This window comes from Lipotes vexillifer, unplaced genomic scaffold (genome assembly GCF_000442215.2).
Source record: "Lipotes vexillifer unplaced genomic scaffold, Lipotes_vexillifer_v1.1 scaffold752, whole genome shotgun sequence".
Lineage (NCBI taxonomy): Eukaryota > Metazoa > Chordata > Mammalia > Artiodactyla > Lipotidae > Lipotes > Lipotes vexillifer.
In genome coordinates this window covers 110,910-137,890 of record NW_006774007.1, presented here as the reverse complement: position 1 = coordinate 137,890, position 26,981 = coordinate 110,910, and the positions used below count along the sequence as shown (strand labels likewise).

At 35.7% G+C, this 26,981-nt stretch overlaps 1 protein-coding gene across 1 annotated transcript in view; it reads right to left on the bottom strand.

Moving 5' to 3' along the window:
- Nucleotides 1-23,762, bottom strand: part of GPCPD1 (glycerophosphocholine phosphodiesterase 1) — a 54,445-nt gene extending 30,683 nt beyond the window's left edge. The window contains exons 1-8 of the mRNA XM_007448630.1: nucleotides 23,705-23,762; nucleotides 20,405-20,501; nucleotides 15,809-15,893; nucleotides 9,966-10,041; nucleotides 8,063-8,104; nucleotides 5,948-6,071; nucleotides 2,173-2,404; nucleotides 5-36 (exon numbers count right to left, since the gene is read on the bottom strand). Of these exons, the coding sequence (XP_007448692.1) occupies nucleotides 5-36; nucleotides 2,173-2,404; nucleotides 5,948-6,071; nucleotides 8,063-8,104; nucleotides 9,966-10,041; nucleotides 15,809-15,893; nucleotides 20,405-20,501; nucleotides 23,705-23,753 (737 nt within the window). The 5' untranslated portion in view covers nucleotides 23,754-23,762. The remainder of the gene's footprint in view (nucleotides 1-4; nucleotides 37-2,172; nucleotides 2,405-5,947; nucleotides 6,072-8,062; nucleotides 8,105-9,965; nucleotides 10,042-15,808; nucleotides 15,894-20,404; nucleotides 20,502-23,704) is intronic.
- Between the last annotated feature and the right edge of the window lie 3,219 nt (nucleotides 23,763-26,981).

Sequence of the window (26,981 nt, the reverse complement as noted above, 5' to 3'; positions counted from 1 at the left end):
AGCGTCGCCCTGAACTATGTGTTCACTGAGATCTTCCTGAAAAATGAGGTTAAGAATAACCCAAATTCTTATACTTCAATATCTTCCATTTAAAGATCAAAAGACATCCTTTAAAATCAACTCAGAATCTATGGAGGAAGATCAGTAAGACACACAACCAAATTTATATTCAGGTAATTTAGATAGCTTTGTTGTAATGAGTAACACATTTTCTTTTAGTATATAAAGATATTTAGTATATAGTATATTTAAGATTTTATGTGTTACTTTATTGATCAAAACTGTTGATTTGCACTTCTGATCCTCTAACATGTATTAGGCGAATATAAAGCTCAGACTGAAAGTTTCTAAGTACTTTTACATTCCAAGACTAAGATATACCTGTAGTGACTTTTAATGTATATTTTATTCTTTAAAAATGCATCTACACAGATGACACAGAGGGATAGGACACCGAACACTCAACTTTGAGACTATACAGCATATTTCATCCGCCTAGTCTATGAATAAATTTGTATTTCCAAAACTGCTAACCAAATGAAAGGGAAGTTAGGCTGCTTGAGAGATTATTAAGAGGTAGGTACTAAAAGAACAAGGAAATGTTCAACCAAAACCTCATATTTTTAGAACAAAAGTCTCCCAGATCTTATTAATTAGGCAAGATCTAATTATAAGGTTATAACTTTATTATAAGTGTTACTTACTGGATTCTAATCCATCCTGAATTTTGCTATTTTAAGAAACAGTGGCTAGGTGCTACTGTTGGGCAAGGAATATTCCCTACTCTCAAAAAGCTAAACTCTAATCTAGTGGAAATGAGAGTGGAAACACCAAAGAGCCAGGACCTTAGGGGAGGACCCAGTGTTATTCGTGAGGAGCAGCTGAACAGCCCATAAGCAGAGAGCTCTAGTGTAAAGTGGCACAAGCAGCTCTGGAAGGTTGGCAGCACAGATTCTGAATAACCTGGCACAATTTTCATAGCAACTATTTTTTCTTACATATTTATACTATCAAGTAAAGTTGCAAAAATGGGTCCACTGTTACAATGAATTCTTATAAAATGCTTCAATAAACCAGACTTCAGTCATAAAGGACTCAATCATGCTAGTTACATCAGTTTGCCACCAAGAGTTACACAGCCTGTGCTTCCCTCTATCCTTGGAAGCTCCTCTGGATACAATTCATTTATATTTAGAATAGACACAGACATCAAGACATCTGGTCTTGATTTAAAACATCAATTATGAATTCTGCAGCCTGTGGAATGAAACCCCATTCACAGAAAGATAGACAAAATGAAAAGACAGAGGACTATGTACCAGATGAAGGAACAAGATAAAACCCCAGAAAAATAACTAAATGAAGTGGAGACAGGCAACCTTCCAGAAAAAGAATTCAAAATAATGATAGTGAAGATGATCCAGGACCTCGGAAAAAGAATGGAGGCAAAGATCGAGAGGATGCAAGAAATGTTTAATAAAGACCTAGAAGAATTAAAGAGCAAACGCCTAGAAGATTAAAGAACAAACAAACAGAGATGAACAATACAATAACTGAAATGAAAACTACACTAGAAGGAATCAATAGCAGAATAACTGAGGCAGAAGAACGGATAAGTGACCTGGAAGGCAGAATGGTGGAATTCACTGCCACAGAACAAAATAAAGAAAAAAGAATGAAAAGAAATGAAGACAGCCCAGGAGTCCTCTGGGACAACATTAAATGCACCACCATTCATATTACAGGGCTCCCAGAAAGGGAAGAGAGAAAGAAAGGACCTGAGAAAATATCTGAAGAGATTATAGTGGAAAACTTCCTTAACATGGGAGAGTAAATGGCCATCCAAGTCCAGGAAGCACAGAGTGTCCCAGGCAGGATAAACCCAAGGAGAAACATGCCGAGACACATAGTAATCAAATTGACAAAAATTAAAGACAAAGAAAAATTATTGAAAACATCAATTCTGAAGTTCTCAATTATAATTTTAATAGCACCTGAATCTGTCAACTCTTGCATTTTTAAAATCTGCTAACATGTATAGAGGAGTAAACATCTAAAAAGTTGTATGAATCATGCATTTACACAAATTAACCTATGATAAAAATCAAAACATATGTAAAAATAAGCTCCTGTCTGTGTTGTCTCTCACCCCCCTCAGTGAAATATACTCACCTCAAAAAAATCAAATATTAGTTCCAGGTTATCTGGTTCCATTGTCTGTATACTATACTCTGTCCAACGATCAGGCTGTAAGCCATACCCACACTCCGGCTGTGAATGCCTGCACTTGAACTCATTGTCGCTTATTAAGGATATCTCCAGACTATTGGACATTTTGTGAAGAACAGTGGGAGATACCCTATCATCGTCATCTTCCTCCAGACCCTCTAGTGTCAGCTTTACCCTACATAAAATGAAAAAATAATGAAATGCAAAAAGTGAAAAAGAAGGAAAATCCATATAAATGTTACCAAAACATTAAATTTAAAAATGCTCCTTGTATATGCTAAACCCTCAAATAAAAATATTACACAGACTACACATACTACAGGTTAAGGCATTAGTTATACTTTATAAAATAGTGATTTTTTAATCTCCACACATTTCTGCAAAGTATTAAAATGAGATAAATGCTCATTATGCCTAAGGCTGTTTTCATTAATTCTTTAGGTTTTTAAAAATGAATCTAAAAGGGCATTTACTATTATCCATTTATAATTGGCTATCTCAATTTCTTATGAGAAGTTTCACAAATATATATATAAAACAAGTACAAATTTGAACCATATTCTGTTAGTGTGCATTAAAAGACCGTTAGAGTTTGTAGTTGTAAATTTTTAAATTTCCTTTCTTCTCCTCACCACAGTGAGTCCCCGTACTTTGTGAACAGTACATCATTAAAGAAAACTATTGTATTAAATATATATATTTGCATGTATTCATGGTTTTTATGTATGTATATTTATATGTATGTACCTTTTTAATGAAACAAATGAATAAAAAAATAAACCAAGAGTCTAAAACTCTTACAGACTCCACAGCAATGAAAACAAAACACAAGTTACCCAAGCTATTGGGTCACAAAGACTAGTTTACTCCCAATGAGAAGCGATTAGTTGCACAGAGCACTTGTAATGCCAAACAGTCAACTCAATTCTAGAATATTTCTTGCACCAACTGGAATGTTCATAGATTAAACAACTTTAATACCAGTGATGTAGAAGCAACATTATTGTACAGAATACAGCTGCGCTAGGAAAACTTTTCATTCTAGATTTAAATGAGATCCACTTAATAATACAAGTAACAGAACTGTATTAGTGAGGCCTGCTCTCTCCGAAGACATTGCTGCCTTCAACCACCGTGCAGACTTGCCTCATAGGCACACACTCTGAAACCTTCCAGAGGGGATATGAACACAGGTTATTCAATTAGTAATAATGTTCCGCAATCATAATGTAAAACCAAAAGTAGCACCACTTTAATAATCCAAACAAAAATGATCATCTCTTCTCTCCAAACTCTTAGGAACAGTTCTGAACAACTGATTTTGTTGGTGAACCTGAAGGAACAAACATTCTTTACCAGGACATATGAAAAGCGACCACAAGTGGACAGTAATGAACAAGCAAGGAAGGAATGGAAGATTAAAAATGGCTATTCTAGGGACTTCCCTGGTGGTCCAGTGGTTAAGATTCCACGCTCCCAACACAGTGGGCAGGGGTTCGATCCCTGGTCAGGCAACTAGAATCCCGCGTGCCGTAGCCAAAAAAAAAAAAAAAAAAAGGCTAACCTACAAATAGCAATCTGCATCTATCCCCCCCAAAAAAATCAAGTTTAAAGGGATTTATGAAAGAATTTAGTTCTAAATGAACTAAACATTAAAGGTTTTACTCAAATAGCTATATAAACGTTATTGTTTATCATAAGTAACATTGCTTTCCAAGTTCTGGTGGAATCAAGCGAAAGAGAAACTTGTGTTGTTGAAAACATGGTGGTAATGAGATAAAACATCATGTCTAGTGTTTTATTTAAAATTTAAATGCTGTTGCTAAGTTTTTAAAAGTCCTGATAAACCTGCAGATAAATTTATTTTCTAGCCACTGAAGGCTTAACCTATCGATAATATGAATTTTGGGGGAAAAAGATGGTCAAAACAAACATCGGTTTCTAGCTATGCACAATTATTTCAGTAGGAATCAGTCACTTAATTTGTAGAGCCCAACTAAGTATGGTTATAAAAATCTTCCAGTTTAAGCCTAAGCAATACAATAATATACTCAATCACTATACAAACAAGAACAGTACAGGACTCAGTATGCATGTGCAATGCAATCAGAACCCCATTAATTATCTATTAAATTTTTTTTTTGGCCACACTGCAGCATGCAGGACCTTAGTTCCCCAACCAAGGATCGAACCTGTTCTCCCTGCAGTGGAAGCACAGAGTCCTAACCACTGGACTGCCAGGGAATTCCCTCTATTAATTTCTTAATTACAGTCAAAGAAAAAAGAAATCCTAATAAGCTCAACCAACCAAGGCTTTATCTTCTACTGCTACCTTTATTTCAAGGTCTTATGCTAATAAAACACTTTACAGCAGTTAACACAATTTACTTGATTCTTTTAACATGTAAATAAAATATTCAGTTATTTATGACTAACTGGTTAGAGAATCTCTGCGATCAAATGGATCTTGCAGATCAGCCACGAGGTCCAATTACCTAGGTTTTTCAGAAGCAAAGCAGAGGCCTACAAAAGCTAATGAACAGAGGCAAGGTACACCCAACAATCTTTACTCACAGAATAGCCAATGGAAAGGACTGTGAAGTGTTACCCACCCTTTCCCTTATGTATTTTATTACTGGTATAGGTAAGTACTATAATATTTTCAGCAGTTATTGTAAAACATTTATGGATTTACAAACTGCAACATCATTATCAATTTTATTCTGAAGATAATAAGTATTACTATTAATTACTTCAGTTACTGAAAATGGCTCTTTCAACCCAGCCCTGACACTATGTCAGAAAAAGCTGCATAACGTATCAAGACTTAGAACTCTCAGTCCCAAAGTTACAAAAATTCAAATGATAGGGCTGCCTCTGTCGTTGAGAAATCAGTTCACTCAAAGATATAACATGGTAGGGCTTCCCTGGTGGCGCAGTGGTTGAGAGTCCGCCTGCCGATGCAGGGGACACGGGTTCGTGCCCCGGTCTGGGAAGATCCCACATGCCACGGAGCGGCTGGGCCTGTGAGCCGTGGCCACTGAGCCTGTGCTCCGCAGTGGGAGAGGCCACAACAGTGAGAGGCCCATGTACCACAAAAAACCCAAAAAAAAACAAAAAAACACATACACATGGTGACATTACAGAAAAATCAAGTTACTTACTATTTTGTTATTTATACAAAGCTTGACATCTAAATCTTCTTAAATTAAGATTAAAATTAAACTAATCTGGAACTGCTATGGTAACTGTGACCTCCTTAACGAAAAAGTTTCTCATTTTCAAGCCACCGTAAAATTTAGGACACTGAAGTATATTTCCAAAAATCATTTTTCTCTGTTCATGCCATTCTCCCTTCATTTAGCACAAAATCATTTCATTATGTCAATTTTAAAACAAAATATTTATTGCTACACTAAGATATTTTAAATGGTAGAAACTCCAAAGATAATAAGCCTAGAAATCACTTATCTAAGTAAAAAAAATTTTCTTGTTTCCAATTTGGAGATTAAGACTAACATAAGTACATTTAACTGTAGCAATCTTCAGGCAGGGAAGCAGTTCACTCTCACAAGACACCGCATTTATTAGAAAATGTGACATTATCTATAAGTGTGGTATTTTCTTAGTTTATACACATAAAGGCTATACCAGATGGATCAGAAATCTACAGCATTAGTGAAAATAAATAGGCTAAGTAACAAATACACAGTCATACCTAAATCTAGATTTTTTTAATTTTTTCTTGGTTATTGAGACAGGAGGTTTCTCAGAATAATGCAAACGTAATCTGATTTCAGTCTGACACGTCAGCCATCCAGAATCCAGAGTCTCAACACCATCTGGCAAAGTAAATATGAAGAACAGTAATTGATATACACATTTTTAAAGCCAATCCAATAAGTACAATATATACTGACAATTCTAGTTCACATTCACAGTTTAATATACTCAGGTTATCTATCACTGGTATTTCTCTCCAAAGCAAATATATAAGTAGTCTCACTTGTCATTGAAAAAGAACTTTTATATCAAGTAGGGGGGAAAAGTTAAATGAACATTAACAACTAGCCAAACTTTAGCACTAAGGTAAATTAAAATACTCTTGTTGAATATATTATTGAAGTAACACAAATCTATCTCAGAAAGAATACATATTCCAAGACTGCTTCTAACCTAGCATTTGTTCTACTGGCAGTGGATCACTACTACACTACCAAAGCTTCACATGAAACATTCAGCTGAAACTAGTTATTCCACTAGTGCTGGCAGTGGAGATATGAGGTGGTAATAACAAAACAAATGTATCCTCCATTTACATATTCTGCCATAGATAAACTGCATGATTGTGATAACACTGTTAGCACTGTTTAACTTGAAGTTTCTTACTAACAAAGGTAATAACATTTTCATAAATACCAGGGAGCTGACAACTGTTTTGGACCTAAGTTCTTCATCAAGAGAACTTCAAAAAAACATCAAGAAACTTTTCTCCTTAGGTGTATGATTTCATAACTATCAAATTTCATACATGAAGAGAAACCACTACCATCTCTTAATTTTAAACAGTTTTCAGAAATGGACAGAGTTGGAGAAATGGCCTTCTATCCCAAAGGCCAACTAAAGCTGAATTTAGGAAGATGATGACAACAGCAACAGATGACGAAAGAAATGCCATGTGTTTATAACCATGCATAGTAACTAACATATAATAGAAGGATATAATGTCATCATTACAGTTGAAGAAATGAGAAAACAATTTCTCCATTAAAAAAGCTCTCCAAAACATGTAGCATAAATTTTGTGTAGTCTCTAAAACACTAAATAAAACTATTCGAGTATGTTAGACTACCTTATGATGTGATATAAATAATCCCAAACAAAATCAAGAAAAATAAGTTAAATTCCTGCCCAAATACTGCAAAAGCATGTACATTTCTAAAGTGGATAAACATGTTCTTGGTAAAACCACAACCAAAACATTCAGGCCCTATTCCTTCCTGTACTCAACAGGAATGCAAACTGGTTATGAGCAATTATCTCTGGTTCACAGTCAATGCAAGCACACATTCTGTCCGCCCCCTTTACACCTTTTGACTCCTACAGTATAGTATCTAAAATGAAAATGCAGTTTAGCATAATGCTGATACACCGTGAGAATTCCAGTCATTGAAGAAAAAACTTGAATCCTTAGGATAAAGTATTTACTGATGCAGAAAGTATATGAATGCATATTCCACTGTAAATTAATTGTTTAAATACTCAGCCATAATTACTAGAACATTCTGCTACTTAATCTTGACTTTACTATAAATGCACATACAAACACAAAATGCACAAACGTAGCTTATGAGTAACATTTCACACTTCAAATGTTGAGAACAATTAACATCATTTCCAAACACAGTAGTGTTAAGTGATGATATAGTAACAGTTAAGTACAATACTTTTAAATTGATTATATTAATTCATATACCGAAAGTCAACAGCCAAATAAAAACTAAAAAATAAATAAAATTTTAAGGCATAAGAAGTATACTGGAGGGAATTCCCTGGCGGTCCAGCGGTTAGGACTCTGCGCTTCCACTGCAGGGGGTGTGGGTTCAATCCCCCTGGTTCGGGAACTAAGATCCCACAAGCCACGTGGCATGGCCCAAAATAATAATAATACTGGAAACTATTATTTAACAGAATGCATTTGTTTTTTGGATCTAGTCTTCTAGATTCTATTTTCAATATCATACTGTCATATTTCCCTGTGCTGTTTCTAATGAAATGTAAGGTAACATCTCAATCATGTGAATAAAAATTTTCAAAACTCAGTCTCACTTACTGTGGATTCCAAATTGTCCATCATCAATAATAATTTCACTTTCTAAAATTGAAGGAAAATAGAAAATCTAGTTAAAATTCATGATGTATATACAGAATGAACAATTGAGAAATTACCTATCTTAAGGATTTTTTAAAAAATTAATTTAGAATTTAAAAGCAGCCCAAAGTGAATAAGCATATTTATTGTAGCCCTCAATAAAGAAATCCCTTTTAAGGAGGCTATCAAACAGTAATGGTTCTTATATTCACGGTGATTATTCACAATGTTGTAAGGAAGAGAAAGAAAACTCCTCAGAGGGGTGCTCTAGAGGCACTGGGACAAATGTTTATACCAACCAATGCATGAGACTGACAAGCTGCTGGACAACAATATCTCCTGGTTGATTTTTCAAACCAAAGGTCTTGGCACAATTAAAATGCTTATTCTTACGTAGTGCGTATTCTGAACTTACCTAAAATATAATGCTCCTCAAACCCCAACTATTCTCAATAGCCAGCTAAAATCTTTTTAAACAGCATAAACTTACCTGTATATATAGAGCTATGAGGAATTACCAAAAAGTGTTTGCACATTGCCTCCTAACAGAAATTTCAACTAAATGAAAAAAGCTGTTAAGCCCCACCCTCTGAGTAAAATACTAATTAACTTCCCTGCTATTTCCTTTCCCAGTTTACTTTAAACATAAACCTGAATTTGTTAAAATAAGTGTGACAGTTCCCAATAAAGATTCTCTGGTATATTTCACGCAGCTCTTAAGTTCAGAAGTTTTATTTTCCAAAAGTATAAAATACATTTATTAAAAAGACCAGAAACAAAATCATCCTACTTTCTCAAAATAAGAAAATATATTTAACTGCAAGATGCTTCAAAATGCAATTTTTAAAATATTCAATTCCTAGTAATTTCCAACCTCAGTATGGCACTCTTTTAATTCTAAAGTACACTACACAAAAATTCTAAATATACTATCAAAAATGTATTACAAAAATGTATATACAAAAAGAAAATCCAATAAAGAGGATGGAATGAGATAGCTGTTTAAATGAGATGTGTCCTTGCTATATATAGGGTAAAGCAGAATCTCTCACTACTTTCTAATCTAAGCCATTTATTCTTTAAATTCTAATTTAAATTCTAATTTTCTCTGGAAACTAAAATAGAGTTTTCAGCACTAAGTCAATTTATAGATGAAACCAAGTAGGTAATTTAATGTATGTGAAAAGAACTTCAAATTTTAATCTCAGTATGGAAAAGGAAATTCAAAAATACTTGTATGAAGAGAAATGCCAATTTTAGGCACAAGAAAACTAAATAATGTTTAAACAAACAAACAAACAAAAATTATCTGAATAGCAACTTTAACATAGCCAGCAGGGTATTGGGGGAAAATGTCTGCTACAACCAAGAAATCTGAATTCATTCATACAAGTTTATTCAAGTATTTACTAGTTTAAAAAACACACACAAATAGAGTAACTTATTCTATTACTATTCAAAGTTAAAAATGTAAGAATCATTGTTTTGGATTAATTCTTTCCTCAAATGTTCTAAGTTCTCTGAGCAAGTAATATCAAAGCCACGGATGGATGCTCAGTTAAAAAAAAAGCTATTTTATAAACTTTTGTAACTACTCCAAATGTAAACATATATTCCACCATAAACCCATCTAATTCAAGAAATTAAAAATAACTAGGCAAGCATTTCTAATAAAGTTTATGAAGAAACGCAATTAAGAACTGTTTAGTTTTGAAAGACCCATGATATGCTCAGTGAAACTTGTAGTACTGACAATGCATTGACCTTAAACTTTAAAATAAATATTTAAATCCCACTAAGCCATTGTGCAGCATATTAGTAACTTTATGCATATGCCTCAAACAGATGCAGTTAATGCCCATACCTAAAGGGGTTATTGATCGTGGTTGTAGATGAGTCTCCCACTTGTGAACTATGACTTGACATGGACCACCGATAGTCTGCAATTTAAAAGTTAAACGTCTGCAATAATTTCTTGTATCTTATTTTCTACCCATGACGCCATTAGATGTTTGTGGCCTAAGTCTTATACTAATTATGAAACCAAGAGATTCATCTTGTTAATATCAATATTATATGCGAAAAATCAGGAATGTACCAGGTCAAAAAACATGATGAATGCTGGAAGAAAATGAGGGTGAGGCAGTAAACAAAAATAAGATGAACTGGCAAATAAAACCATTTTAAACCCATTCTTAAATCTGCCTACAATACTCAGTTTTAATCTTTAACTGATACTCTGTTGTAAGTTAAAGTTAACAGCAAATATACTTTATGTTGGTATGTTGGAAGTCAATGAAGTATTACTGGAAAATTGAAGTAACTCCTCAAGTGTTCGGAAAAAGCCTAAACTCTCTGATAGTAGAAATACTGAGAACGAATACTTCAAGACCAATTATCACAAGTTACTCAAGGAACTAGAGGGCATAATAAAGTTCTTCATTACATATATTTAACTAGTAAGTAGGTAACAGGAAGAATATCAGATTCTCATATCTTAGTAACCAGTGTTTCTAAGGAGCACAGGAAGCCCTTTCCTTTAGGAAAGGACACATGCATGGGTAAATCTGAAGAACAAGTTTGATTAAAGGGGAATGAACATCCAGTTTTACTCTTACTGCCTTAAAGTTTATAAATTCATACAGTGTGAAAAATTTTAATACTGTCTTCTGTTATCAAATTCTCTTACTAAAAAAGAAAATAAAGCTTTATGTATTGTTGATAATGTCTACAGCAATTTAAAAGCAAGAATGAACTACCACAAGGATTCTCTTGTGTGTTCCTAAAATACTGAAGTATATGAAGTGTTTCCTAATTTTCCTTGAAGTATTTAAAATAAAACAAAAAACCCTACACTTGTCTAATTAAACTTATGTGCCAAAATACAATCCTTAAATACATATTTTAAAAGAAAATTTTCAAACTATATCCTTACAAGGTATTTTTTTTCTTCTTCTGAAGAAATTTAGTAAAATACAGAGAAGCAAAAAGAAACAAAAATCACCCATTATCACACTACATAGGGAAAATCACTATCAATATTTTCACGTATCTTTAAACCCTTGTCTAGGCATATATATACTCTTAAGTCTGGAACATATAAGCTTCTCTCTTTATTACATCTGTAGATGACATTAAATACTCTTCTATAACATTTTATAGGATTTCAATATTGATTTTATTTAATAATAAATGTGCCAAATGATAACAAATAAGTATGTAACAAATTAGGCAAGAGATAATTCTGTCATTTAAAATAACCAGAGGTTAAAATCTTTTTTTAAAACTTGCAAATTTTGAAGTTTGAAAACTAAAATTGCATTAGATATACATTCAATTCCTTAATCCTGGGATAATACAGGAACTCATTTTCTCTAGCTGAATACATCCTTGTTATAAGGGTTCACTTGTGAATTGATAATAAACTGTGTAGACGTTCTTAAAAATGTAAATGTGAAAGTGCTAATCTTAAAATATGGTGAATTACACTAAAAAAACAAGAAACATCTGATCCTGCATCTGCTAGATGTTTTTTACTACAACTTTTTGCTGTCACTTTTTTGAATTTGTTTTCACACATCAAACTTTCTAACCCTCAAAAGATGCAAATGTATACAATAAAAATAGGAATGTTTCTTAGCAATGATGGGCAACCAGAAATAACTAATCTATTCCCTTCTTCCACCCCTCCCATGTCCCCTGCACTCCCCTCACAAAAAAAAAATCCTCTTTGCTACAAAAGTGGTGTAGATCCATATTCCTATAAAAGTTACTAATCAAATGTGACTTGAAAGGGTGCCATGAACATAATAGTAAATATCAGCAGGGATTAAAAGTGGGAAGAAGAAAGGAGAGACTTTGTTTTTGTTTTAATTTTTTGTTTTAATTCAGGTATCAGGGGAATTTCACAAAAAGTGTTGATTACAGTATCTATACTTAATCATGTAAGAATAGTCCTGTGGATTAAACACTTGAGAGGGAACATATTTTAGCAGTAATTTTTAAAACTCCACTCCTGTTTACAAACCCACTAATCATAGCATAAAGCAAACTAGGCTTGAACAGAATGGAGTCTCGAGGAGCAGTCCAAAGAGCCAATTCAACAGATGGCTTACTGGCGTTCACACTACAAATTCATGGTTGGTACATAAAATGTTATAATACTGACAAATGAACCAAGTTTTAAAACACACTGAATTTCCAAAATTGTTATGACTACTTTATTAAACTTTAGTAGGTAATCTTAAATTTTAGCTTACCAATGTTCTTTAAAACAAAAAAAACCTTAACACCTGAGCACTGGGAAATTAAAGATCTTAGCAACGATTCCAAAACATGCAATCCTTTTTAATATGCTAAATGCAGTAAGCCATTCTTCAAGATCTTAGGAAAAGAAACAAGAGTTCCATTCTGTAAAAGACTGCCACAATTTTAAGCACTTTGGAGTCAAGCGGAAAATGGCTCTTTGGAGACAAAAGTAACAATATCAGTCCAAGACAGTACTCCACTAACAGGACTGGTACAGTTATTTCACATTTTAGCATGTATTAAATCAGAAGACTGCTGGAATGTTTCTCAAACATGCATGTTAACAAAAATACAAAAAACGTGTTTCTGCAAAAAAGTCATAATGACTGCTTTCTTAAACAGTTATTGATTGACATCACTCAGCTATATCAAGCACTGAGAAAAAGAAACAAGATTATATAAGAGGTAGGGTTTTTAACAGACCACCAAGCAAAACTATCACTATCATGGAATATCACTGCTTTCAAATATCATAAAAACTGTTAAGCCTAAACTGTAAAAATTTCACTGTTTCCTTTCTACGATTTTGAAAAAAATGGAAAAAAAAAGTCCATGTGAAAGGGGCTCTGAATATTTAATCTATGTCAGAGGCCAGAACCAGTTAGTTAAAAATCACTATTTTTAACACTACCAGGAAGAAAAACGGTCACTTAGGAGTGAGTAAAGCAAAGAAGGCTAGGCCGACATACATCTCTGAGATGGTTCAAATTCACAGTTAACAGCTGAGGGTATTTAGCATCCAGAAGAATTTTACTAACAAACCACTGTACAAAATGACAACCTGGGCTATTATGAAAATAAACAATTGTCTGCCTACCAGATGACTGATTCTTTTGTTAAAGGATTTAAATAAAAATCAAGGGACATTAAGAACAAGGTAAAAGAATTTGTAATGAATCTAATTATGAGTAAATGTTAACACCTGTAAAAATTAAAAGCAGGTGTTACTGAAAAATAAACTATTTCACTGAAATGAAATATTTCAAAGACAATATAATTAAAAAGTGGCTAACATCTCAGTATGAGAGAACAATCCCTAATTCCAGCCACAAATAAAAAGGGGTGAACATGGATTAAAAAATATTTAAATTACACATTAATTCAAAAATTATCTTTGGTGAAGATGTGAAATTAATGGGTTATCTGCAGACTAACAGCAATGTTTCCATTCCAGGAATATCTACTACTTTTGTTTGCTATGTTTCAATAAGATAATATTTGTCACCTGTAAAAAATTATTTTAGAATTTAATATATTAAGACCTTATTCTAATTCTACAAAGCATAAGAACATACAGCTGTGAGAAATTAAAGAGAAAAAGGACTTCAAGAGTCTTTAACGTCTAAACTAAAAGGAATATGCCAGAAAGAGCAAATTACGGAAGAGAAATTATGAATGGTAAAATTTTATTTACAGAAAAATTTTAGCAATGGAAGGGATGTAAGAAATCTATAGTTCAAACCCTTCATTTTATAGATGAGGAAGCTGAATTCTGAAGGTCAAGTGACAAGATCAGAAGATTTTTAGCTTAGGTTCTACAACTGCTTGGATAACCTAAAACTTTTGACCCAGTAAAATTAACCTTATTACCCATTTCAGTTTTTCAATGCTTTCATAATCATTTTGCTTTCCAATCATTCTTTATATTCATAAAATATATACTCCAATAACTTACATCATTTCACGATTTAAGATTCCTTGCACATTAGTTCTATCATTTGACAATGCACAATTGAGACAAAGTTTCTAATTACTTCTAGTAAAAATTATGATTCATTTAAAAAGCGCCACCAACTTTAAAAAGAAGTGTCACTTTAAGCTGGCGTGTGGGGAAAAAAAAACCCTCTAGCCATATGCATGGGATTTTATGTGGCTATTTACTCTATTCCATGAAAAACATACTTACCATGGCAGCCCCTGCATCACACGGTACATGTGTACACGATACAGAGCACCTACTTAAAGAAACACACTCACCAACACATACTGTAAACTTTTGCAAGTATTACAAGGGGAAAAACTTGTTTCTTACTGTAAGCAGACGTCGTGCCAATTTTTTTGAAAAGGCATTTTGGAAGGACTTGCTGCTTTTGGTTACATTTTCAATGAAAAGAGAAAATACTGTAGGTTGGCTTAATTTGACCTGTGTTGACAATAGTCTCACTTTAGGAAACTACGCCCAAAGGACTCATTATGATTTTTCTTGTCCAAATGCCCCCGTAAGTAAAATTTAGTTAATTTCACATACCAGGATCCTCAAATATGCTTTCAAAGTCACGAGTGCTATGATCTACATAACTCTGCACAAATGTTCACTTTATACTAAAGAACTTTGCCACAATGCACAACCCCTATGCCAAATAAATAATCTTTTCCTTAGTCATTAAAGTGAGACTATTGTCAAGATAAGCCAACATAATGATCAACTGTAATGTAATTTAATTTTAATTACTGAGTATATTCACAATATATTCTTGGAATAAGAAACGTAATAGGTGCAAAAGACAGCTGAAGTGGGTTTGTCAGTTTTTCTCTTTTTTATAATGGTGGCTAAGAGACTGAGGTAACAGTGGCTGCTTGCTTTCTTTTTTCTTTTACATGTAACAAGTATTCAAGGACCCCAAAGGGAAATAAATTTTTAAAAAGATCTAATCCATGTTTGCTTCCTCGACTCCTGCCTAAGCCCTTGTTCACATGCAGCCCAAAGTGTGCTCAAAGGTAAAAATCTGAAGGAAAAGAATCCTTTCAGCAAATAAGTATCTTTAAAATAAAGAATCAACTTTCTTTTCTAAACATGAAAATGTTCCCAAAATAATAAATAAATCATTGTGAGCAAGCAGATTTAGATCTAACTGATATTCCAAAGGCCTTCAGAAAAGATCCTGGTCTATCAACACTATCAGTGAAAAAAATCTAAAAGGAATGACTTCAGTTTTGATAGGAGTTAATGCAGCCACTAAGAGATGGCTGCGTTGAAATAATTTTTTCAAAGTTACTCACTTAAAGCTAGCTGTATACACCTCTAAATATATCTTTACCACAGATGAATTAAAAAAATAAACAAAAAGAAAAACCCTTACTACTGGTTACTAACTAGTTTACAAAAGTTATAGAAAATGCACACCTATCAAGAACACTTATCATTAAAACCAATTTCATGATAAGAATATTGCAGAACATACTTACTATTAGTCTTTTAAAAATTCCACTGCACACACTATTTGCCTTTGAAGAGGCTACTTCCTTTCTTTTTGGTACTAAAATATTATTAATCTAGAGTTCTTTTTTCCTTATTTGTTCTAAACAAACTCATTTTACTTTTAATGTTTCCAAACTTAAGTTAGTTGCTTTTGAAAGAAGTCTTCTAGAGAAACTGGAAACTAGATAAAGAAAACATACCTTTGGTTCTAAAAAGCACCCTTTGAAGTAGCGGTACTGAACTGATACTCCTCTACTAAGTACAATGGTTGCTTTCCATAACATGCTGTGAGAAAAAAGAATTAAAGCAGCAGCATCAGTATCAAACTAAAATGCATAAAGTCTTCATTAATTCATAAAACCCCTCAAGTAAGGTCTGTGATCAATACCATTTATTTATTCCTACACAAAATTTTACTCCAGGCCTAATCTGAACCAGGTACTAGGAACACAGTGATGAATAAGGCAGAAAGAGCTCCATCTTCAAGGAGATTGCTTGCTTATGTTGATTAACAAATATATAAGCAAACAGCATACATAGGAAGGGCCAGCTGACCTTTCTGAGGTGACAAGAAGTTTTGGAGGGAGATCTCAACAAGAAAGAACTGTCTGAGCTGAGACCTAAATGATGAGCCATACAAAGAAGCAGGAGAAGTAGTATTCCTAACAGAAAAGGCAAGCAGTGCAGACCTCTGAATCTCCTCTCACTTTCCACTTAGCTAGGGATGTTACATGGCTGCTAAGAGGCTTTGAGGCCAAGGTCACAAACTTAAATGCCTGTTCCCAACTGTCCCTTATTCTGTCCTGCCCAGCCTCTGGCTATTTCCCTAGCCAAGCAATCAGTGTCTGTATCTCACTTGTACTTGTATCTTACTCAACGTCTTCCTCTGAACTATGTCATTCTACATATTCTAATGCTAATTCTAAAGCTTAGACTCAACAGTGAAAGAATTCACTACAATTCATGATTATAACTGATTTTTAGCTTCAAATCATAGGCCAATGTTATTCAAAGTGTGGTCCCAGGACCATCAGTATCAACTGGGAGCTTGTTAGAAATACAAAATCTCAGGCCAGGGCTTCCCTGGTTGCGCAGGGGTTAAGAATCCGCCTACCAATGCAGGGGACACGGGTTCGAGCCCTGGTCCGGGAAGATCCCACATGCCGCGAAACAACTAAGCCCATGTGCCACAACTACTGAGCCTGCATGCCACAACTACTGAAGCTCACGCACCTAGAGCCCGTGCTCCACAAGAGAAGCCACCACAATAAGAAGCCTGCGCACCGCAACAAAGAGTAGCTCCCGCGCAATGCAACTAAAGAAAGCCTGCATGCAGCAACGAAAACCTAATACAGCCAAAAAAAAAAAAAAAAAAAAATCTCACGCCACATCTAGACCTATTGAATTAGAAACTCTGGGGGACGGCCCAAGCACTCTGTAATTTAACAAGTGTCCAGGTGACTCTGATGATGAACACAAGTTTGAGAGCCCATGTCATAGACCATTACTCAAACATTAATTCAGCATGAATAGTTCAGTGACTAAACGGCAGCTCCAAATATTCTTCCATGATACCAGATGGCTAGCACTGCTCCCCACCTGGCTCTGCCAAGACAGACTTAGGGCATTATCCTCACTCTGACTCAATTCTGGTTTCTAACAAAATATCCACAACCAGCTGTCACCCCTGGTCCTAGCTTCAACAATCAGATTAACCTGGTAATAATAAAATACATATGCCCTGGCTCCACCCTGGGAAACTCTGGTTTCATAGGTCTGGGGTGGAGCTTTGTCTCGTGGAGTTTGATAAACTGGACATATGTGATTGGTTGAGAAACACTGCTGCACAACAAGGACAGCCTAAATGCTTGGAACATGTGCCCTGACTACTTCTCCCTGATAAGCCTCAGAATCCTTTTCAACACAGGGCTCCAGGCAGATTCTACCAACTCTGAGATGAAATTTATTTGCCATCTCTGCTACCCAAAAAGAAAAAGGCAAATTTCCAGTATTGTTTCACCCATAAAACCAGCCAGAGTATGTGAAACTAGCCCCAGATGTGCACAGTAGAATTAGTGGGAAGCTTTAAAAATGTGCTGGGGCCCCTCTCTCGTGCACTATTTATCAATCTTATAGGAGCAGGGTCTCGGCATTTTTTTAAAAAAACCCTTTTAAAGTGCTTTAAACCAGTTAAAGTGCTTTTTAAATCATTTTTGAAAGTGATTCCAATGTGCTCCCCTGGTTAAGAACCACCAAATGAAAAGATCAGATGGTGAGAGCAATAAAATGAGTCTTTTTACTTTAATTCCCTAAGCAAATACAGCAAAGTTATAAATGCACCAGAGGGACTTCCCTGGTGGACCAGTGGTTAAGAATCCGCCTGCCAATGCAGGGGACACGGGTTTGATCCCTGGTCCGGGAAGACCCCACGTGCTGTGGAGCAACTAAGCCTGTGCACCACAATTACTGAGCCTGCGCTCTAGAGCCCGTGAGACACAACGGCTGAGCCCACGGGCCTACAGCCCGCACTCCACAACAAGAGAAGCCATCACACCACAACAAAGAGTAGCCCCGGCTCAGCGCAACTAGAGAGAAAGCCCAAGTGTAGCAACAAAGACCCAACACAGTCATGAATGAATGAATGAATAAATAAATAAAATTACTTAAAAAAAAAATGTACCAGAACTGTTCAGTGACGTCAAGAATGAACGTAACCTGATGAAACTCAAGAAAAACCAGGAAAGAGGGGCAGTGAGAAGGTTTAGTGCACCTGTCTGATTTTGAATTGCCCTAATATCCTCCCCACAAAAATACCATGAAATCTCCAAGGAGGGCAAATAAAATCATAAGTGACCCACATTTTCTGCATTATTAGGAAATAACACCACAACCTTCAAATTGTTTGTAAGAAAAAAATTCCAACAGAGCTCTTGTCACCACAAACCTGTAGGTACAGAGAGACTTAAGAGACTGAAAAGGAGGAACAGAGGACCTAAATGCAGAGTACACTGAAATCCCAAAGAAACACAGTTCTAAAACACAAGACTGGGGAATTTCCTGGTGGTCCAGTGGTTAGGACTCTGAGCTTCCACTGCAGTGGGAAGGGTTCAATCCCTAGTCCGGGAACTAAGATCCAGAACGCTGTCAAAAACAAACCAACCAACCAAAAACCCCCACGAGACTGTTGTTTACAGGGAAACAGATTTGTTTACCTTTTGTATCATCTTGTATCAACTACTTATATCAACTGTGTCATCTACTTCCTTTCTCTTTGTGAAGCACTGTTTATCTGCCATATATGAATCAATTATACTTCACTGTACAGCGATGTCAAAATGGCTGCTTCCTTAAAATTAAGAAGTTAACTGTTCTCATTCTGTTCACATCACTTTGACCAGGTTGGCTAGAATGGACTTAAGACAGGTAACAGGGCAGCTCAAGAGTTCAGAGCAGAGGTAAACAAGTTTAGAAAGACATGAGGTTTCACTTCAGACGGGAGTGACTAATCCACAAATCAAGGAAAAAACAGGCACTAGAAGAGAATAAACATCTCGTTTTTCTGTGATCCCAATATCATTTGTCAACAGAACTTATAAAAACAGAAGAGAATTGGCTGAGAAAATGTGTCACACTAATGACAAACAGAGAAACGGGTGTTCTATGTATGTTTTTTGTTTTCTTTTCCTGAGCTTACATTATGGTATTGTTTTACTTTCCTTGTTATTTCCCTCTGCTTTGCCATCAGTGCTCCTCAAACTGTCTGCTGTGAAGGACCAGTTTCTGTTTACTTGTGTTACCCTACTTGTCCCATGACCAATACTTCTGGTCTATGATGTACCCAGTTCAATGAGATGTCCATGACATGCATGGGTATCCCAGCAATGTCAAACTGTCATAAACATTTCTAAATGCTTGCTCTCAATCTTCGTATTTCTCACATCGTGCACTGATAAAAAAATGTTTTTTGTCTAGCACTGAGTCTACAGGCCACATTTTTAGTAGCACTGCTTAACAATCATCTAATCTGATGTTTCTCCCTGGGGGCACTGCATGTATTTGTATACTATTTAGAATCTCCTCATCTTTCCTTTACCCCCACACATACATCTTGACAATCCGTAACACTTCAAAATATCCATACAGAGAAGGACCACCTTTGTTGACAACACTGATTCTATCCTAACCCCTTTACCATGCAGATAAAGGAAGCAAGGCTTAGAGATATGAGATCTGCCCAAGATCACAGCTAACTGCAGAACTGAAACTGGCACCCAGATCCTCCTTTCCCCACTCCAATGCACCAACACACCCATGCTAAGTGTAGTGCTGTATTTAACGTCAGTAGTAAACTTATTTCATTACATTAGCTAAAATTTCTAAGGATGTGTTCCACTCTCTGCTACTTTTAAAAGAATATATGCCTCAAGAAAATTATTTCATAAGCTAAAGCAAAAATTAGATCTTTTATCAAGAATAGTACTGAGAAGCCAAATAATGCCTTAAATTTTTTTTTTAAATAAGAAATAACAATATAATCCTGTTTAGAAATATGGTATTAAGCATCAAAAGAACCAGCCAACAGCCAAGAGTTGAAAATGACTTTTTGCAAGGTGGAAATTGAGAAACAGAGGAACTTGTTTTTTCACAGCAAACTCTGTAAAATGACTTCACTCTTTATACATATGTGATAAGTTTGATAAAAATTAAAAGAAAAATATACCAAGGTATCTTAAAAACCCCCAAGTTTATAATCTGAATGTCACAATTATTCAGTATTATGACATGCCCATGCTTACCTTTCACCTGTCTCATTCTCTGGAAGAAGAGCCACAGCATTTTGAGGATTCCAGTTTCCCAAAGCATCAGAGCTTCCACATATTGCAAAAACCTCTCCTAAAGAAACATAAGGAGTTATAGTGGGTTAAATAGGAACATCTCATTTTAGTTTTAGGAAACTGCACTAATTTAACGGGATGCAGAGTCCCTTTCAGTGGAGATGGAAGAGCTTCAGTGGAGAAATGGGTTTGGACCCAGGTGCCACTCACACTAGCACCTACGTTATTAACCTGACACACCTCTACAAAACCAAAGGCAGAGAAAAGGAAGGATGTACAGGGACAGACTTTTCTTCATTTTTCAACTACTTACTGAGCCAATAATGAGCACCAAGAAGACAAGGTGATCAAATGGCAGTCCTTGCCTTCAAGGCAGCTTCCAACTTAAAGGAGCATATAAGTATCCTACAGAACCAGTACCTGATATTTTCCAGGAACTCAAAACAGTAGCTACTAAGAAGTTAAAGATCAAGAAAATTATCAATGGGATATGAGCAATGTAACAACAACAAACAAAGAAAAAGAAGTCCCCAGAACAAAGACTAGTGAAAAACTAGACAAAAATCTCGTATTCCTTACTAAAATAAAGACTATCACACTTCATCTGAACACTTGTCATCAACACACAAACCAACATATAGTCATCACCTATATCTGCTAAATTCCATATATTTAGCAAAAGTCTACAACTTCTTGAATATAAGTATGCAGATATCTTTAACTTATATATCAACACATTCTGAATTACTATAATTAACATCCATAAAGAAAAAAACAAGGAACTGAGCCCAAGTGAACAAACTTCAGGACAAACTCCTCCACACTCTGAGAGTAGCTTGGTTTTCAAGCTCTGGGCACTACTATAGTAAGACTAGAGTTCTAATTGGCTTTAGCCACCTGCATGGCATTTTATGTGCTTGGACTGTCTAAAACTTAACTAAAATCCCAAATGTGGTAGTCATTCACGAGTTTTCAGGGTTCTAAACACATGTCTGTAAAAGCATAAGGTGGTTATGTATAAAGATTTCATGTTAAAATATTCACCAATCCTTTAAAGTAACCAGATTTTTTTTTGCAATTAACTTAGGTTATCACTACCTCTTCTCATTAAAAAAAAAAAAAAGGTAAACACTCTTGCTAAATACAAGGCACAAATATTTATTCTCAAGATCATATATGTTGCTTTGCATATGTACAGCATATGCAGTGGCTCCTAGCTCAAAGTACAGATTACCATCAAATCACTGATTCAGGCCGGTTACACTTCCTTTGTAAAGGAGAGTCTCATTAACCTTCCTCAGGGAGTCAGTTATTTCTTATCCCCATACAAAACAGCAGCTACTCTCTGCTCTGGAAAATATGTATCCCACATGGAAAAAGTGAAACTTGGACAATCTGTGGTTACTTTCCTTCTATATAAGTGCTCCTGCATTTTACCAATTCCCTCCTGCAATGTTACTCTGTCTTTCTGCTGATTGCCTTTGAATATGGCTTCTATGAGGAAAAAAGGGAAACTTTTTACCAGAACAGACCTATTTCTTTAATTGGATTTCATTTATAGAAGATTATAAAGACCTGAATGCTAACTAAAGGAATCTGCAAATAGCACCCCCACATATTCTTTTTACTTGTTCCCTCTTACTTCACTTCTCTCTGCAGTCTTTCCACTTTCAGCAGAGAACACTTCCTCCTTGCTTTGGGGAGGAAATCAAGGTGACATGAGATCTGGGGGGGAGGTGAGAATCCACCCCAACATCCCCTCCCTGTCCCTCTACCTCCCTTCCTTCCCACCTACATTCACATCTGCCACTAGTCCTTGAGAAGGAGTTGCACCTTGTCAAGCTGACCCTTCTGTGGCTAATTCTGTGGTCACCACATTTGCCTGATGTGGCCAGCTCCTTCTAGCTTAAACTGCCTATGCACAAAAGTATGATATAGGTCTGCAGTCTTCTCTCCACAGAAGAGGTTACACACAGGTCAAGAGGTGAGTACTAGACCCAAGGAAGCAACCCCATCAACTGACTAGCAATCTTCAATCTGCAGAATCTTGCCTAGAGGTGGAGCTGTACAAAATCATCTTGGCTAAGAATCTGAACTTGGACAAACACACACCGTAAGGAGCTGTGATGGATGCTGTATCAAAGATGCCTGACATACAGAATGAATCATTCATTCATTGTTCGAACACATACTTACCCCTGCTCTGAGCCAGGCACTGTGCTAGGTACAGGAATTCAGCATGAATAAGATAAAGTCACATTTTTTTTCATAGAGCTTACAATCTGTCCACAAGAAAAATTACTCATATGACTCCATAAAACTCATAAGAGGTACTACAAAAAAGAACCTTGAATTTCACAGGGACCTTAACCTAGTTGAGTACGGGAAGTTGGGATAAGGAGAGTTAGGGGGGTGGCGGGTGGGGGCACAGATCTAAACAAAGGAAACAATTTGAGAAAGCCCCAAAGGAGGAAAGGAATGCAAAAGGTTTGAGGAACTGGCCAGCATAGCCAGAGTGTATTAAACAAGGAATTTTTAACCCAGGTGTGATACTGTTTGTTTTTTTTTTGTTTTTTGGGCCGCACTGTACGGCATGTGGGATCTTCGTTCCCCAACCAGGGATCGAACCTGTGTCCCCTGCAGCAGAAGGAAGGAGTCTTAACCAGGTAAGTAGCAAGGTGTGATACTGTTTTGACATGCTACCTTACACTAAAATTATTTCACACTGCTTCAGTAGACAGCAAAAAATACAGTAAAGCTTAAAAAAATAGATGTACAAGTAAGGAACAAATTTACCTTCGCCAAATATTTCACCAACTCCTCAACACTAGAAAAATTTCCTTCATTTTCATGACTTAAAAATCATAGTTCAGAGAATTCCCTGGTGGTCCAGTGGTTAAGACTCCACGCTCTCACTGCTGAGGGCCCAGGTTCAATTCCTAGTCGGGGAACTAAGATACCACAAGCTGCGCAGTACAGCCAAAAAACAAACAAAAAAATTACATTTCAATTATCTGTCCTGTTCAAAATTCACAGCTTTCCTGGAAAACATGAGACTAAGACACTTACTATTTGGGAAGCTTTTTTTTTTCTTGAATTTGTTATGCTCCGAGCACATTTCTGTTATCAGGCATGTCCTAAAGATACTTTCATCTAATAATTAGGCTCACTCTAGTAACAACTCTATATTTCAGATAATCCAGATAAGAAAAACACTCATTTTTTTTTTTTTAAATGTTTAAAAGTAAAGTTTTACAATACCTGGTAAAAGAGCTCCTCTTATTTCAAAGGTAACCTGAGAAGGTGTCATTCTGATGGATTTATTTTAGGATGTCGTGCTAGAAAGAAAAAGATGTCATTTATAGTACATGAATATCAGCTCTAGATAGCTACCACCAAGAAACAAGTTAAAAAACACAAAAACAAAAATGAATCTCAACTGTGAGCAAAAGATTTCAGAGACCTTATATACAGAGACTGAATTATTTAGGAAGTACCTAGCAAGTTTTAGGACCTAGCATTACAAACCTATTCTGTAAGAATGTATGGACCAGAAAAATCTGCAAAACAAGTGTGTCCAAACTTTTTTTAAGAATTCAAGATTATCTTGTCATATACCTTCTCCTCTAATAAGTAGCTGTTCTGAACTCAACCTATCTTTCCTGACCAGGCTCATGTTTATAGTGGAGGGAAACACACACACCAACAACTAGAGACAGAAAAAAACTTGGCTCAAGAGAGCATTTCTACTTTAATTAAGAAGGTTCCAATTTTAATAACAAGAAAACAACCAAAGAACTTAAGTACCACCCACTGAAACAAACTAGTTAAGTTCTGAAACAAGTTTGAGAACCTGCTTCTAAGTGACCTAAACAATGGCTTAAAAAAAACAATAACAAAAACCCCTTTCCCCTCACAAATCACTCTTTCCAAGTTTCTCTTTATTAACCACAGGCTCATCATTACTGTAGTTCTGCAGACTTGAATTTAGTCTCAACTCTGCAATCTATTGGGTTGGCCAAAAAGTTCGTTCGGTTTTAGTTAGCCATTTTTTTTTTAATGTATTTATTTTTGGCTGCATTGGGTCTTCATTGCTGCCGGCAAGCTTTCTCTAGTTGCTGGGAGCGGGGGCTACTCTTCACTGCAGTGTGCAGGCTTCTCACTGCGGTGGCTTCTCTTGTTGCGAAGCACGGGCTCTAGGCGTGCGGGCTTCAGTAGTTGTGGCTCAGAGGTTCTAGAGCGCAGGCTCAGTAGTTGTAGCACACAGGCTTAGTTGCTCTGCGGCATGTAGGATCTTCCCAGACCAGGGCTCGAACCCATGTCCCCCGCATTGGCAGGCGGATTCTTAACCACTACGCCAGCAGGAAGTCTGCCATTTTTCATTTTCACCAAGAACTTTACTGAACAACATATTCATTAACCAAACGAACTTTTATCCCAGTCAACATTACCAAATCCTGTAGACTTTAAATGATCTTACATACATGCCTTTCTTTCTAAGTTTAAACTTCATTAAAAACCCTAAGTCTCCTACTTATATTTTGGCTTCTCTATCGCTTCCCAACAATACATTTTATGTCAATTAGAATATCCCTCACATCCCTGGCTTGGAATCACTTCCATTACTTATAGAAATCTAAATCCCGAAGTCTTTGATGTCCTTTATTCCTTATCCACATTTTCTCTCCAGCTTACTTTTCATTTCTTCACTGTTTTTCCCAGCCTAACCAACCTATTCATCTTACTATCCCTTAATTTAAGTACTTAAAAAAAGATAGGAAATTTAAAATTGTTTTTAGTTTTATTTATTTATTTATTTATTTATTTATTTATTTTTGGCCACGGCACGCAGGAACTTAGTTCTCCGACCAGGGATGGAACCCCATGCCCCCTGCAGTGGAAGCACGGAGTCCTAACCACTAAGTCCCAAGATAGGAATTTTTTTTTAAAAATTAATGTACATCAATTCTCATGCAGTTTATAGAATTTAAATACAGAAAGAATACATACTCCACACAAGGCCACATACTGTACATAACTTCTCCAACACCTCCAAAAAAACTTTCATACCCCCAATCCATCAATGTTCCTAAAATAATTCCAATGATGTCTTTACATCATTTCCTTTAATTTACCAACTGAAATTGCTTATCTTCATTTACACATTATTTTATTCAAAAAGAAATCCTCAAGTACCTTTCCTATCTATTCTTTCTTCCATTTTCGCTATGTTCCCCTCCCTGTGAACACATGCACAACTCTGCAATGGTCATTTAATGAACACTAATACCCACAGTTAACTACGCTTCCAAGTCAAGGCAGATAGATCGATAGCAGCAGTTGCCACTGGAGGCAATTTTGTCCTCTAAAGGACATTTGGCAATGTCAGGAGACATTTTTGGTTGCCACAAGTGTGGGTGATGCTCCTGGCATCTAGTGGGTAGAAGCCAGGAGTGATGCTCAACACCGTACAATGCACAGAACAGCTCTCCACAAATCATTGTCCAGCTCCAAATATCAAGAGGGCTAAGGATGAGGAATCTCTAATATCTAACCACAGGGGGGCTGCAATGAGGATCATAGTTTATAGCCAATGTTAGCTATAAACTATGCATCATCCCACCTACATCAATTACGAAATGTAAATACAGTATATATACTAAGCAAGAACACCAGTCAATGTGGTTTCATGTCACTTGGCTAAAGAATTCCGTATCTGGAGACTCTACCATTTCAGTTAGAAAACCCAAGATTCCACACTGGAGGAAAAAACACCCGTCCTTGATACCTTAATCTACTTTCTGTGTCTAAGAGTAAACATGATCTATTTAAAGCATATACATCCAGTTGTAGCATGGCCAAAGAATGTTCCAAATTTAAAATCAGCTCTAGATTGTTACCTCACCTTTTACCTATTTAACCCAAATATCTTAATAGTTGTCTTTTAATATGACATCTGATATGAATCTGAGTATAACCCTAAGATAAGACTATTTCCTTTCCTAATAAATAAAATGATTCATTGAAGCACTGCAATCTTACATTTATCTATATCTTACATTTAAGTTATCTATATCAATCATATCAAGAAGAAACCTTAAGGCTAGCAAAAAAGCTTGGTTTTTTAAGTTACTGAATTAATTTTGAGACATAGCAAAAAGCCCTATCATCCAGCAATTTGCTTAATAACCAACCACCATCTCAACATATAACCTGTACTTTCACCCAGTGTTTACTGCCAGTTACTAAGAACAATCTCATCTACATAATTAAAAGCTGGTGTTCAGTTATTTGTTGATCAATTTTAAGTAACTATTTTAACCAATTTTAGGGAAATCAGATGTAATTATTCCTATGTATTAAAATCAACACCTAGTACAAAATTATCTCTAAATTTCTACTGCATTAAATGTGAAACATGTAAATTTAATGAAAAGGAAATCAACTGATTAAAATTGAGCTTCTCATTCTTAAGGTTGCTTGTAAAAGTGGCTATAGTAACTTGACTGGAACCAGCTGCAGTATCCAGTATTTACTA